The sequence below is a fragment of the Fringilla coelebs genome (assembly GCF_963513975.1).
Source record: "Fringilla coelebs genome assembly, chromosome: 17".
NCBI classification, from domain to species: domain Eukaryota; kingdom Metazoa; phylum Chordata; class Aves; order Passeriformes; family Fringillidae; genus Fringilla; species Fringilla coelebs.
The window spans coordinates 4,771,143-4,783,331 of NC_140043.1; the positions used below are offsets into that span (position 1 = coordinate 4,771,143).

A 12,189-nucleotide genomic window follows, 5' to 3' on the forward strand; every position below is an offset into this window, starting at 1 on the left:
TGTGTCCTTAATGCCAGTCCCTAATGCCTCTGCTCTCACAGGCTCTGGGGCTCCTTTACCAACCCAGCTGCTTCTCAAGTGGGAAAGCCCTGAATGCACAAAGCCCCCGAGGAAACCACAAAAAATTCAAGGCCTCCACTTGCCAGCCAGTTTCCAGCCACTGCTTTGCTCCAGAACACCAGCTCAGGAACTGCCACAGTGTGATAGAACAGCCATGGTAGCACAGGAGAGAACATCCCCATTAAGTGTGACAGGGGACAACTGCAGGGCAGAGATCCTGCATTTCCTGGATTCACACTCTTCCCAGCTAAACTGGTTCAAGCTGTACTTTGCCCCTTGCCTTCAAATCTCCATCACACAAACTCTTCAGCAGAAACCTTTGATGTTTGCAAAAGATTATTCACATTTTCTAATCAGCCAGCACAGCTTCTAGGAGGGTGGAAAGCACTTGTTCTGTTGACTTTTTTTTTAAATAAAGCACTTTTTGGGGAAAAAAAAATCAAAACCTATCAATAACCTGTAGTAGCATCCCACCAATCAGACTGGGGACAGCATTGTCACATCCCTCCCCACCCTCATCTTCCCCTCAATCTCCAAAAATAGTATTTAATATACAGCAATAAACTCTGAGCAAGCCAGAGTCCCGGAAGACATGGACCTGCTTTCACCTCTCCCACCCATCCCAGCACCTTTCAATGCTACAATACTCCTGGGTCAAATCCATTTGGATCCAAGGTGAATGCATGTGCCCCAGACCTGCTGGGCAGCACGAAGCAGGGGTGCAGCACAGGAGGCCCATCCGTGGGATCACGTTTCTGAGCCTTCCCAGCTCCAGCCTGGCGTGTTTGTGCCGTTGAGAATACTTCTGTGAGCCTCTCTGGGACCAGCCTGTGGAGACAGACTGGTGGAACCAGGCCGACGTTAAAATAGCATCCTTGAATTGTATTAGGCTTTGGCATTTATTGTGGAGATGCAGAAGTGCCAGTAGGTAAATCAGCTCAGTGCTGGCCCAGTTCCCATTTCCCTTGGATTCTCAGCAAGGATATTTCCCTCCCCATCATACGTGCAAGAAGCAGACGGATCTCTCCCACATTGAGCACCAAACAGAGCCTGAAGCACTTGGTACTTCGCAGCTGCTCAGAGTCTGTCTCATATCAAGGGCTGAAGCTGCTCTCATGGCTCTCTCCCTCCTGCTGTTTTCTATCAGCAACAGGCTTGTTCAGCCCAGAGTTCCTGTAGCAAGACACTTCCCTGGCTGCTGCAATCCCATTTCAACCTAAAGGCCAAGGAACTAGGCACAGGTCCTTGCTCTGTTCAGACCTAAGCAGCATGGGGCAAGCCCTCAGTGAGTAAATTAGGGGTGCAGGACCCCCCAAACCCCACTCTGCACCCAGAAGCTGAAAGTGCCAAACAGCTACCAGGACCCAGTGTGACTCACTCAGCTCTGAACTGCACAGACACCCAGGCACCAGACTGTCTGGAAGTTCTCCATCCTGCCTTCAGGCGATTTCTGGGGCAGACCAGACCTGAAGGAGCTCTTCCAGTTCTTCTATCCTCTGCTAGACTTTTCTTCCACTGACTTTAAGGGCTGAAAATAAAGATATTTGCTCACAGTTCTCTACTTCAGCTGTGACCTCCAGAGCTGGCATCTGGGGACAGGTAAGACAGTCCCCATCTGATCTCAAGGGCAGGGAATGCCTGTCCCTTGAAGAAAAAGAAAAAACTCAGAAGCTCCTTAAAAAAAAAGAAGCTCCATCAAATAGACTTTTATTCAAAGCCTGAGACAAAGGCACCAAAAAGAGAAGGGAATTCATTTGGCTTTCTGTTCACTGCCACCTGGGACACTCAAAAGGGTCAGAGATGTTTAGTCAGACACACAGAAGACTTCAATAGCCTGGCTTAAAGGAGGGGCTGATGGGACAATTAAAATAAGCTTTGAAACCATTATGCTGAGGCTGGATCCAGGCCTGAAACATCATAGACAGTGATTTTCCCTTTATTATGTGGAAGCTTTACTAAAATTGCCATATCTGCCCCTCTCTACAAAACATGAATCAAGGCAGGGTCTGTTCTGATCCAGCTTGCCACACTGCTGCACTCCATCTGCCTGCTGCTGGCAGAGGAATCAGCACAAACAGGCTTGTCTCTGACCTGTCTCAGTTAAACAATGTCTTGGATATTCCCTCAAACACCAATTCTGGAAAGCTACAGCCAGCCCAAACATTTTCTTTCCCTGGTCAGGACCAGGTACCTCATTACACCCCTGAGTCCGGCTTGCAGATACTGGACAGAGATGGCCAGGGGAGCTGGAGTACTCCATTTCCAGAAAGGTGCTGACTGGCCAGCCCCCACCATCCTTGGTGCTCCCACATGCTTTGTTTGAAGGCTCCTCCCAAAGCAAACCTGTCAGGAGGGGATGGGCCAGGAAGGGAACTGCTTAAAGGACCTTAACAGGGTCAGGAACCCCCCAGAAACCAGCTTTGTAGTGAGAAAGATGCACAAAACCAGAGTCAAAACAACTAAATTGAAGCCATGAAGGATGAACTGCTTCTCTTCCCTATTCTTATTCAAATAAGACAAATTCATTTGAACTGAGCAACTAGAACAAACTAGATCACACCCTGTACAGCTCTGCCTTGGGGCACCAAATGGGTGCCCTGGCTGCTAGGAGAGGCCAGGATAAACTATCCTAAAAGACTTGTCTCCAACTTCTGCACATCTAAACACACACCCTTTCTGCCATGGCAGGCAAAGTGCTGAGATTACTGGGTGAGCCACAAGAAGCAGAGTGATTCTTGCTTCAAGGATACTCAAATAAAATGCACCCTAAAAGGCCTGGAGGAGAGCAGCTCCTAAGAGAGATGCTTGCTTTCAACCCCAGGTTCTTTGCTTAACAAATCAGCACAGTTCATGATTCTCAAAACTGATAAAGCTCTAAATGTGTCTTCAATCCAGTTAGAGCAATCCCAAAAATTCTGGAGAATTTCTGCAGGCACTGTCACTGAACAAATCGGAGCTCATAATTTATAAAAGTTTTGTAAGTATTAGGATTTTAACAGTAGCTAGAAGATGAAGCAGACAACTTCAAACTTACCAACTTTCATCCTAAGGTTTGTTCTTCAAGATCTGCTCTCTCTAAAGCCTGGATTCTCCTTTAACTGGGGCAGAGACTCTCTTCCTTCTGTCCCAAACTACCCCTTGTGCAGTTAGAGAGAAGATAATTAAGGTCCTGCTTGTTTTTCAGCTCACAGATACAGAATTAGGGTCAGGCCTGTAGCAGTGATGTGATCAGAAAGGCAAGGCTCAGCAGCACTGATGCAGAGAGCAGCATTTTGTCACCTGCCCCAGTTTCCACTCTGGAGACCCTGAGCTGACAGGTCCCAGGGTTCACAGCTTGAGGGATAAGAGGAAGTGAAGGCTTCAGCTGTCTGGGCCCAGCAGAACAGAACAGGCTGCTCATCCAGTTCCCTGGCCAGAAACTTGGTAGTTCTGCTGACCCTGCTCAGCTCAAAGAAAGGCTGAGCCACTGCAGGGGATCAAACTCAGAAACAACTGCTAGGAAAACACAGGCCCAAAGAGGCAGAGCAGCAGAGGTCACTGCTCAGTGCCACTGCTCTAGGGAAACACTTCTGAGGACAACGGGGAGAGCATGAGGTAAAGCACTCTGTGAGCCCAGAGCTCAGCAGCAACAAAGCTGATCCACAAAAACCCAACCCTGCCTGGGATGGATCCTGCTCCAGCACAGAACATCTGCCTCCTGGTCAGCCAGAAATGCTCAACATGTTGGAGGCCAAGGCTGTGGGAAGGCAGTTCCTCAGGGCCTGCAGCTCTGGACCAGAAGGCACAGCAGTGGCTTTTGCTCTGTTCAGCCTCTGCCAAGCAGGCACAGGCTCTGCATGTGGAAAGAGAAGCTTCTTGCAGAAATATCCCTGGGGGAAGCAGGTGACCTTGTCTCCAGTGCACTGCTCACTTCCAGATCTCTGGATAGCAACAAACCACCTTGCTCTGCAGGACTGAAAAGTTGGACATCTGCCCCTTCACTACAGGGCCTGGATATGCAAAAGGCCAAACTCACTCACTGCAAACACTGACCAGTTCCACTTCTCACTGCCACAGGCAGGGCTGGTCACTACAGAGGGAATGAGAGACCACAGGGAGCATCCACCACGTTGCTCTGCTGTCTGTCCTACAGCACAGGCTGTTTAGAGTTACAGAGAGGGGAGCTCACCATTAGGAAGCTCAAGGAACAAGTCCTGAACCTCCTCTCTAGTTCACCTGATTCTCAGCTTCTTCCAAAGTAGAGGTCACTTGCTAGGAAAAGCAAAACAAGGAACTGGGCTTAAAACAAAACCTTTGAAAATAAAAGGATATTAAAGGAAACAAAAGCCATAATCAATACAGAAAACAAGTGCATCTGATCAGACGCTAACAACGTCAGCCTCTCGCAGGCTACAGCAGAGTCCCTCTGCGATGGAACAAACATTGCAATTGCCAGACTAGGAAAGTCTCTCCCAACTGGTGCAGCAAATCAGGCCAGATAAATCCCTCTGCTCCTGGCACAGCTTGCAGTCCTAGGAGGGAACCGTCTCCACGGAGGCTGGTCTGGAGCCTTGGTATCTTTATGCAGGCGAGTACCATACATTGTGTTGCACGTGTTCAGGGAGATGCTGAGCCAGGCTCTGTCCTCTGCAGTCGCTTGACACTCAACAGCACCACAACACTTCCACACTCCTGGACAAAATGTGTACCCCAGCCTTGTTTTAAGAATTGCTTTCCTGCTTAAGGAACCGTTTTCCACCCAGTAAAGGCAGAGATCCTACAGCACATGGCTTTCTCTCAGTGTGGGACATGGCCCAGGACTGGTAGCCTCAGCTTTCATGGCCCAATACACATCCAGCCAGGACTCAGTTCACTCTTGGATGCCCCAGGGAGAATCAGAGGCTGCACATGGTGCGAAGGGGAAGGCGAGGGCCTTGCTGCTTGCTGGCAGGGGGAAGGTAAGCTCCCTCTTACCTGGACCTGCTATTCATTCCAAATGAATCATCTTTTTTTTTTTTTTTCCTTAAATTATGAACAATATGGAGAAATTGAAAGCAACCATATTTGGTCCAACTCCTTCCCTCCCAGCCCCTGGGCTGATGCACTGTGGGGCTTGCTCTCACAATCGGCAGAGGCAGAAGAGGGTAGGAATGAAGACACCAAAGGCCACCAGTATAGGAAACATGAGGCTGCTGTTGTCCGAGGCATAGGGGTTTGGTGTGCGTGGGCCTGACTGAACCCGGTTCTTATTTGCCTGTTTTTTGACACTGGAGCCATCATCATAGTCATCTTCATCATCATCTTCTTCTTTTTTCTCCAGGCCTGGGTGTGGCTGCAGCTTTGGAACATCTGTTGAACAAGACAAAAGGTTGCAAGCAGGCAGGATGTGAATTGGGAGTTCCCTCGAGACACTTCCTTCCCCTCTCCCCAATCACACGTGAACATCAGCCAGAGGGCACCTGAGACCCCACCAGAACCACAACCAGAACACTCCAGAAGAGAGGAGTATCTTCTACCACATCACTATTTCTTTTCTTTGCAAGATAAGAGCATCCAAGGATCCAGCCTGCAGAAAAACTTCATCCTTCTACACCATCAACATGTCACATGGACAAGTTAATTCACAAAAGCACACTTAGAGCACACATTCAGATACTGCAGCTGCTCAGAAAGATCTAGTCAAGAACAAGCACCTGCTGCCTGCAGGACCAGCAGATACAGGTGCAAACAGGAACAGGAACAGGAACAACCTTTTCCATAAACAGTCCTACTCCACATCACTGCACCCCTCAAAGCTAGAGCTCTGAGAGCAGCATGGCCAAGCCCCACTCAAATCCAGCCTTCTGAGCCTTGGGCCTGAGCTGCAGGTGCCACCTGGCCACAAGGCTCTTACCAAATCTTCAGCAGCACTTGACCATCTCTGACCATCCCAAAGTAAAGCAAATTGATGTTTTGGTCAGAGAGGGAACCTAAACCTTCCTAGTACAGGAGCTAGAGGGGCTCCAATTCCAGCTCACTTATAAAGAGGGTGATAAAAGAACAAGGACCTTTCCAGCTCTCCCCGGAGCTATCCAGAGGAATTGGTATCTGGGAAAAAAATACTGCCTTGTCCTAAAGCTGAAAAGGCAAAACAAAGCTCCAGGTAAGAAATATTTAAGCACTAGCTAAAATAGCTGCAAATTATCTGTCTGCAGGGTTGCTGCTGACATCCAAGGCCAGAGGGTATTTATCTGTAGCTATAAGCTGAGACTGACCAGACATGTTCCCTTCTCCTCTACCCCATATACAGGAAATTCCAAAACAATTTGATTTTTCTCACTCCAAAATGACACAAGCTTTTTGACTTAAAGGAGAATGAGGACAGTACACACCTACTTCACTCTGCAACTGCACTCTGTGGGAACTCAGTGAAAGAGAAACAATTTTGGCAGATGTGGGTCAGAAAAGCTATGATCTCATAGTCTGAGAAGCAACAGGCTGCTCTCCAAGGGGGAAGAGCCTTCTGGCTCAGAAACTGTGCTTACCTTCCACTGTTCCTTGCAGTATGTATAGGGCACAGATTTTTGGATTGTCATAGTAGCCCTAGAAAAAGCAAAAGCAGCAGTCAGTGCTGCAGCTCTGAGAAAAGGAATGGTCTCCCCACCTCCAACATCTCTCCTCCTCCAACACAGCTGCACCACATGACTGGGTAGGAAGGGGAAAGGGAAGATCAAGGCTCTGCCCTGAAAAGCTTATTACCTTTACAAACTCAATGTGGAGCTTTCCTGTGAATGTTGAAACCTCTCCCTGGACACTCAGTTTCCCCTTTCTGATACTCATGGGAATGATCTCATCGTGAGCTGTGCTGTGTCCAACTCTGTCAAAAATGTCCAAGTCTTTCACCACCACGTGGCCATTCAAGCGAACATCAAATACCTTCAGGGTGGAAGAAATGACAGAGAGTCAGAGCAGATTCAGGCACGTGACAGTTGAAATGGGAACAGAACAGGAAAGGTCTCCGCTTTTTATGCACCCAGAGCCAGAAAGCATTGTAACATGTCCTGGCCCACTCCTTTGGGAAGGATTCAAAGCCCAGAACCAGCCAGGTAAAGACACTAAAGCATTAACAATGCTTCCAAATACCCTGAAATCTGCCTCCTCCTATTAAAACAGCCCCTACATCTACTGTTCAGACCTGAGAACAGCGTATTTTTATTCTAGTTTATTCATGCTTCTCTTTCACAACTTTTCTCCTGTCTGAAGACCTGCTCCTACCACCCTGGGATGGCTGTGACACACCACACCCTAGGGAAAGAAGCCATTTCTAATTAACAGCCTGCAGCAGAACAGAGAAGAGGAAACAAGCTGGTGAAGAACACAGGGTTTGAAGGAGGTAAAATGTTTAACTGCTAACCACATCTGTGAACTCAGAGTGAAAGTCCTCCTCAGGGCTGTAATGACTCAAACTTCACGCAGCACCTGGGGAATCCCAGCAGAACCACATGAAGGAAGAGAAACCAAAGATACCTCAGCCCTTCAGTTTAATCTGAGGCTGCTTTTTGCATCCGTTCTGTAAGCTAGCCCCACCAGTTCTGCTCCCTGAAATACTTCTCTGGCAGGAAGGCAGCACAGTGCTTAAGGAGATCAGCCCTAAAGAAGCTGATGGAATCAGAGGAAAGCCAGAATAAACCCCAAACCAGTCCTACCCCAATTTATCACTGGGCTTTGAGTTTTGCTTGCTTCTGTTTCCACTTCTGTACATGAGGGATTTCAAAAGTGGACAAGGATTATTCTTCTCTAAAAAGCAAAAAGCAGATGAATTTAACTCTGCTTTCACGATCAGACTGAACCAGTATCAAGTCTTACTACATTTGTAAAAATTGTTTTGAGTAGGCTATTTAACCCAGACCACCTCCCTGCTTCAATCTATGCAATACTTCCTCCAGCATAACTATGCTGTCAAGTGAGAAGCAAGTGCTCAAGAGAAAGGAAAAAAACTTCTCAAAGCCAGTACAGCCGAAACAGTTTGTAAAACTCTATCGCTAGTTATGTTCAGTTGCACATGTTTGTTTGAATACTTTGAAATTAAATTTTCCAGTCCAATTGTATAGCTAAAATGTGGAAAGAGCTCTAAAGGTTCAGACCCTGGCAGAGGTTGGGACCTCAGTTAACTTACTCCTTTCCTCCAGCATGCAAAGCAGCAGAGGTAACCTGAGCACACACAGTCCTAGCCAGGAACTCACATCAGAGACACACAAGGAGCTATTGCTTACCTTCTGTTGAGACTGTGCAAAATAGACCTCTGCAAACTTCAACACCAGCACATAGTCACCCTCCTCTTTGATGGGAACTTCGTAGCCAAAGGTTTCCTCATTGTAGCGCTCCGTCTGGTACAGAATCTGGTCTTCTGCGTTGGAGCGCAGGATTGGCAGCTTCATACCATAGTCAGAGGCTGGGTTTTGAGCACAAAGGAGGGAGAGGAAGGGTTACAGTTACATTCTGAGGAAGAAACACTTTATATATTTTTGAAGCGCTCAACTCCAGAAGAGGCATTAGCACTTAGAACTCATCAGAGCCATCTCCCCTGCTTGCTCTGACCAGGTGGCAGCACTACCAGAGCAGAAGCACAAGAAGCCAAAGCCCCAAGATCCAGGAAATGTAAGCAAACAGGTCTGGAGACCTGCTGCAGTCCAAGACACAGTAAGCTCCCTTCCACCATTGCAGAAAGAAAAGCCTGTTTAGAAAAAACATTACACAAAGCCAAAAGACATGGCCACTGGCTCTTGCTTTAAAGACTGAAAACACCTAGAATACTTTTACAATATTTTCAAATTTCAGACTCCAAGTACAAAACTAAAATAGCTGGCATAGGACTGACTCGACTCATTGACGCAACAGATTTGAAGTTAGCAGTTGATAGCACTGGGTTTTAGAGACTCATCCCCCTCAACAAAGAACTGGAGAATGGCAGAAGGGTGAAAAGCATTAAGCATCTTACAAAGCCATTTCTTCTCACCACAGGCCCACAATACCTGTCAGCACGAAGATGGGATGAAGGAAGCAAAAAAGATACACAAGCATTTCAAGAGCACCAGCAGCTCCATCAGCTAATGTTCTCAGAGCCACCCAGCTGAAATGGGTGCTGTCTGCAGGCATGCAAAGAGCCCCTGAGAAGGGCCCAAACACCATACCCAAACAGGATAACAACTGACAAAATAAGAGAAATCACAAAATTTGCCTCTCTTCAGTGTTTCACCACCTCTACAGCAGCCCCCAACAACTTAAACCCCACTTGGTTTGCTACTCTATCAGGGTTCCTGTATAAATGCAAACTGATGCAATGCCTCCAGGGCTGCACATCAAACAGTTCCCCAGCAAAGCACAGGCAGGAGGGAATACTGTGGACACCATCCATCTACTGGCACTTCAAGAAGAAGTGGATCCAGAGGAAGTTCTCTGCTGACACTTACCTCTCCCAGCCCCATTTCCATGGGAACAGACACTGCATTGGCCAAGACTAAGCAAGAGCTACTAACCCAGCACACGTTGCCAAAGACAGAGCCAATGCAAACGAGTGAGAGGAAATTAATGCCAGTTCTTCTTCTCCTGTTTCACACAGAGCTACTCACGCAATCTTCCACTTCTCTTTACCACTCGAACTTGGGCATAAAGACTGAGGACTCTAGCCACCAGAAATACAGAGGGTGAAAAGTTTAACCTGTCCTCCCACACAGATATTTCTGGCCAGCTACAGATTACAGTGATAGCAAACCAAGGACTCCACAGAAGGCAGCTCTATTAAAGGAAAGCCTGCACAGGAAGAAAGTCCTTTAATAGCCAAGAAGGTAACTGGAGAGGAAGACCTGTCACCTGCATGTCAGAGCTCTGTTGGCAGAGCTGTGGAAGCAAGATGGATTTTACAGCACGCTGGGTGCTCACGGGGAGCAGGCAGTACACACCAAGCTTTAACTCAACTATGTTTGGCACCTGTCTATTCTGTAATTGCCATCAGCACAGTCAGTCCTTTAGGGCACAGCAGCTGAATGGAGGCTTGAAAAAAAAAGGTTTTCAACTGCCCAGAGGCAGTACAGCTCAGAATTATTATCCCTAGGTCATTTCCTCCCAGTCAGCCATACATTTCTGCTAGAGCCCTTACATGTCTATCAACACAGAGAGGAGCCCAGAGTAAACGAACAATGGTGCAATAAAAAGCCATTGAGGGAAAGGCAGCTGAGAGCTCAAAGGGGTAAAGTCTCCACTGTGCCTGGCACCACTGGCTGATGCAGGATTACTGTAACAGCCTGCTGCTCAGAGGAAACACCAAGGGCTTTCCACAAAGGAAGTGCATGTCACAATGTACTCGAAAAAGACCCTTTTTTCTCTTCAACTCAGAAATAAATAGTTCAAGTGCACAAGGACATTCAAGTCACACATGTGAGAGGTCTATGAAGGGAAGCTGACCTATAGTGATCAGGGCACCCTGTGTGACTGGAGCAGCAGCTTCCATGGGTGTGAAAAACCATATTAGAATTTAAATGTGACCTCCACTGTATCCAGTGTGCCCAAAAGGCTCTCCATTTGGGATGGCACTCATGCAGGACAAGCAATAATAGTTCCAGCTGTATAGAACAGGAAAATCCTCATCATCCTACACGGAAACAGCAAAGGTTAGACTCAAAACTGAACAGAGAGCTCATCTTCACATTCCACTACTCACCTGTAACTGATAGCAGAGCAGCTAAGCACAGCTAGCTTTTCAATATATTAGGAAATCGACTAAGTTTTGGTACATCAGTTATCAGAAACATGCACAATTCAAACTGTGGTGGTCTTGGGGGAAGTAGGAAAAGGTAATCCAAGTGCAATTAGTTTTCCATCCTGTCCTATATAGTAGGCTGAAGATTTTACTGACTTGGTAGTTAGAGCAGCCGATGATTTCCCATCTGCCTCTACTTCTGCTCGTGTCCCTGCCCTTGAACACCCAGCCACGGACTGGGGCATGGAGCAGACCAGCCGGCTGTACCTTCCCTCTGCGGGGCCCAGCACCAGGGCTCCAGCGAGCAGCCTGTGCTCTTCGCTGTCGGGTCCAGAATGCTGCAAGCATCAGCCCACATCGTGCGCGACCCAGATCCGGCTGCAGAGGGCTGGAAAAGCTTGTTCCTACTGCACCGAGTGCGCTGCGCACTGGGCTGTGAACCGGCGAATCCTGCTGTAGAACACGGGCTCCTCAGTGGAAAACGGAGAGAAAAAGAGACCGGCGGGCGCACGCGGCAGGGCTGGCAGCTTGACTGCTCCCGCCGCCTTTCCAGCCGAAATCCCACTCCAACCCTCGCGGAGCCACTTCCCCTCCGGCATTACACAACCCCGCAGGCCGAGGGCAGAACACCATCCCGCAGGGCTCATCCCGCCGCCTCTGGGGCCCCGGGCCCGCACCGCCACGGGGACGAGGGATGCAGCCCCAGCTGGGCCCGGCGGGAGAACAGGGGTGGCCATGGTCCCGCTGGTGACAAGTGCCGGCGCTGCCTTGACCACGACCGTCCCCGGGCGGCTGGGGGAGAGGAGCCCCCGCCGTCCTGCAGGGACACCCACAGACCCGCCGGGACTGCAGCGGGCAGGACGGCGCCGGGGGCGCGCGGGTCCCGGACGCCGCCAGCACAGCGGGACCCCGCAGCCCCGGCGGAGCGAAGGCGAGCGGGACCCCGCGGGCTGTCCCGCCGAAACCCCCCGGCCGCGGCGTGTCCCCCGCCCTCACCTCGGCCCACGCGGCCCTCGAGCGGGTCCTTGCGGAAGTGGATGCCGTTCACGTCCACATGGGCATCGCCGCCCGCGTTGACGGCCCAGACGACGCTGTCGGCGATGCCGCCCGCCGCGCCCCGCAGCAGCAGCGGCAGCAGCAGCACGGGCGGCAGCAGCGGCGCCCCGCGCGTACGAGCGCCCACCATGTCGCGCTCCCGGCGCCGCACCCGCCCCTTCCTGCCGCCGACAGGGGGCGGCTTACCCCGCTGCCGGGGCGGGACGAGCACCGGCCAATCCGCGCGCCGAAGCGAGAATATTAATTACCTGCCCGCCTGCCATTAGACGGCCGCGGGCCTGCATCTGCATATTCATAAGGCGGCGGGCCAATGACCGGCGGCGATGGGCGGGTTGGGCTGAGCGGCGCGGGGACAGCGG

General features: G+C 49.8%; 1 protein-coding gene across 2 annotated transcripts; it reads right to left on the minus strand.

The window, feature by feature from the left end:
- Positions 1-648: 648 nt before the first annotated feature.
- Positions 649-11,974, minus strand: MLEC (malectin). Of its 2 annotated transcripts, XM_084216994.1 has the most exons (5): positions 11,771-11,974; positions 8,292-8,470; positions 6,778-6,954; positions 6,564-6,621; positions 5,055-5,388 (listed from the first exon to the last, which is right to left on the minus strand). In XM_084216994.1, exons 1-5 carry the CDS (start codon positions 11,958-11,960, stop codon positions 5,159-5,161), a joined length of 834 nt encoding a protein of 277 aa, XP_084073120.1. In that variant the 5' UTR covers positions 11,961-11,974; the 3' UTR covers positions 5,055-5,158. The 2 variants fall into 2 exon arrangements, with proteins under 2 accessions (XP_084073121.1, XP_084073120.1); XM_084216995.1 differs by lacking the exons at positions 6,564-6,621; positions 6,778-6,954 and having other exon boundaries at positions 649-5,388.
- Positions 11,975-12,189: the final 215 nt, after the last annotated feature.

Coding starts and splice junctions, on each gene's coding strand:
- MLEC (XM_084216994.1), bottom strand. CDS start 11,960: ATGGTGGGCGCTCGTACGCGCGGGGCGCCGCTGCTGCCGCCCGTGCTG. Junction 6,955..8,291: donor TTGCACAGTCTCAACAGAAG/GTAAGCAATAGC, acceptor TCCACCCTGAAG/GTATTTGATGTTCGCTTGAA. Junction 5,389..6,563: donor ACTGCAAGGAACAGTGGAAG/GTAAGCACAGTT, acceptor CTTGTTCAACAG/ATGTTCCAAAGCTGCAGCCA.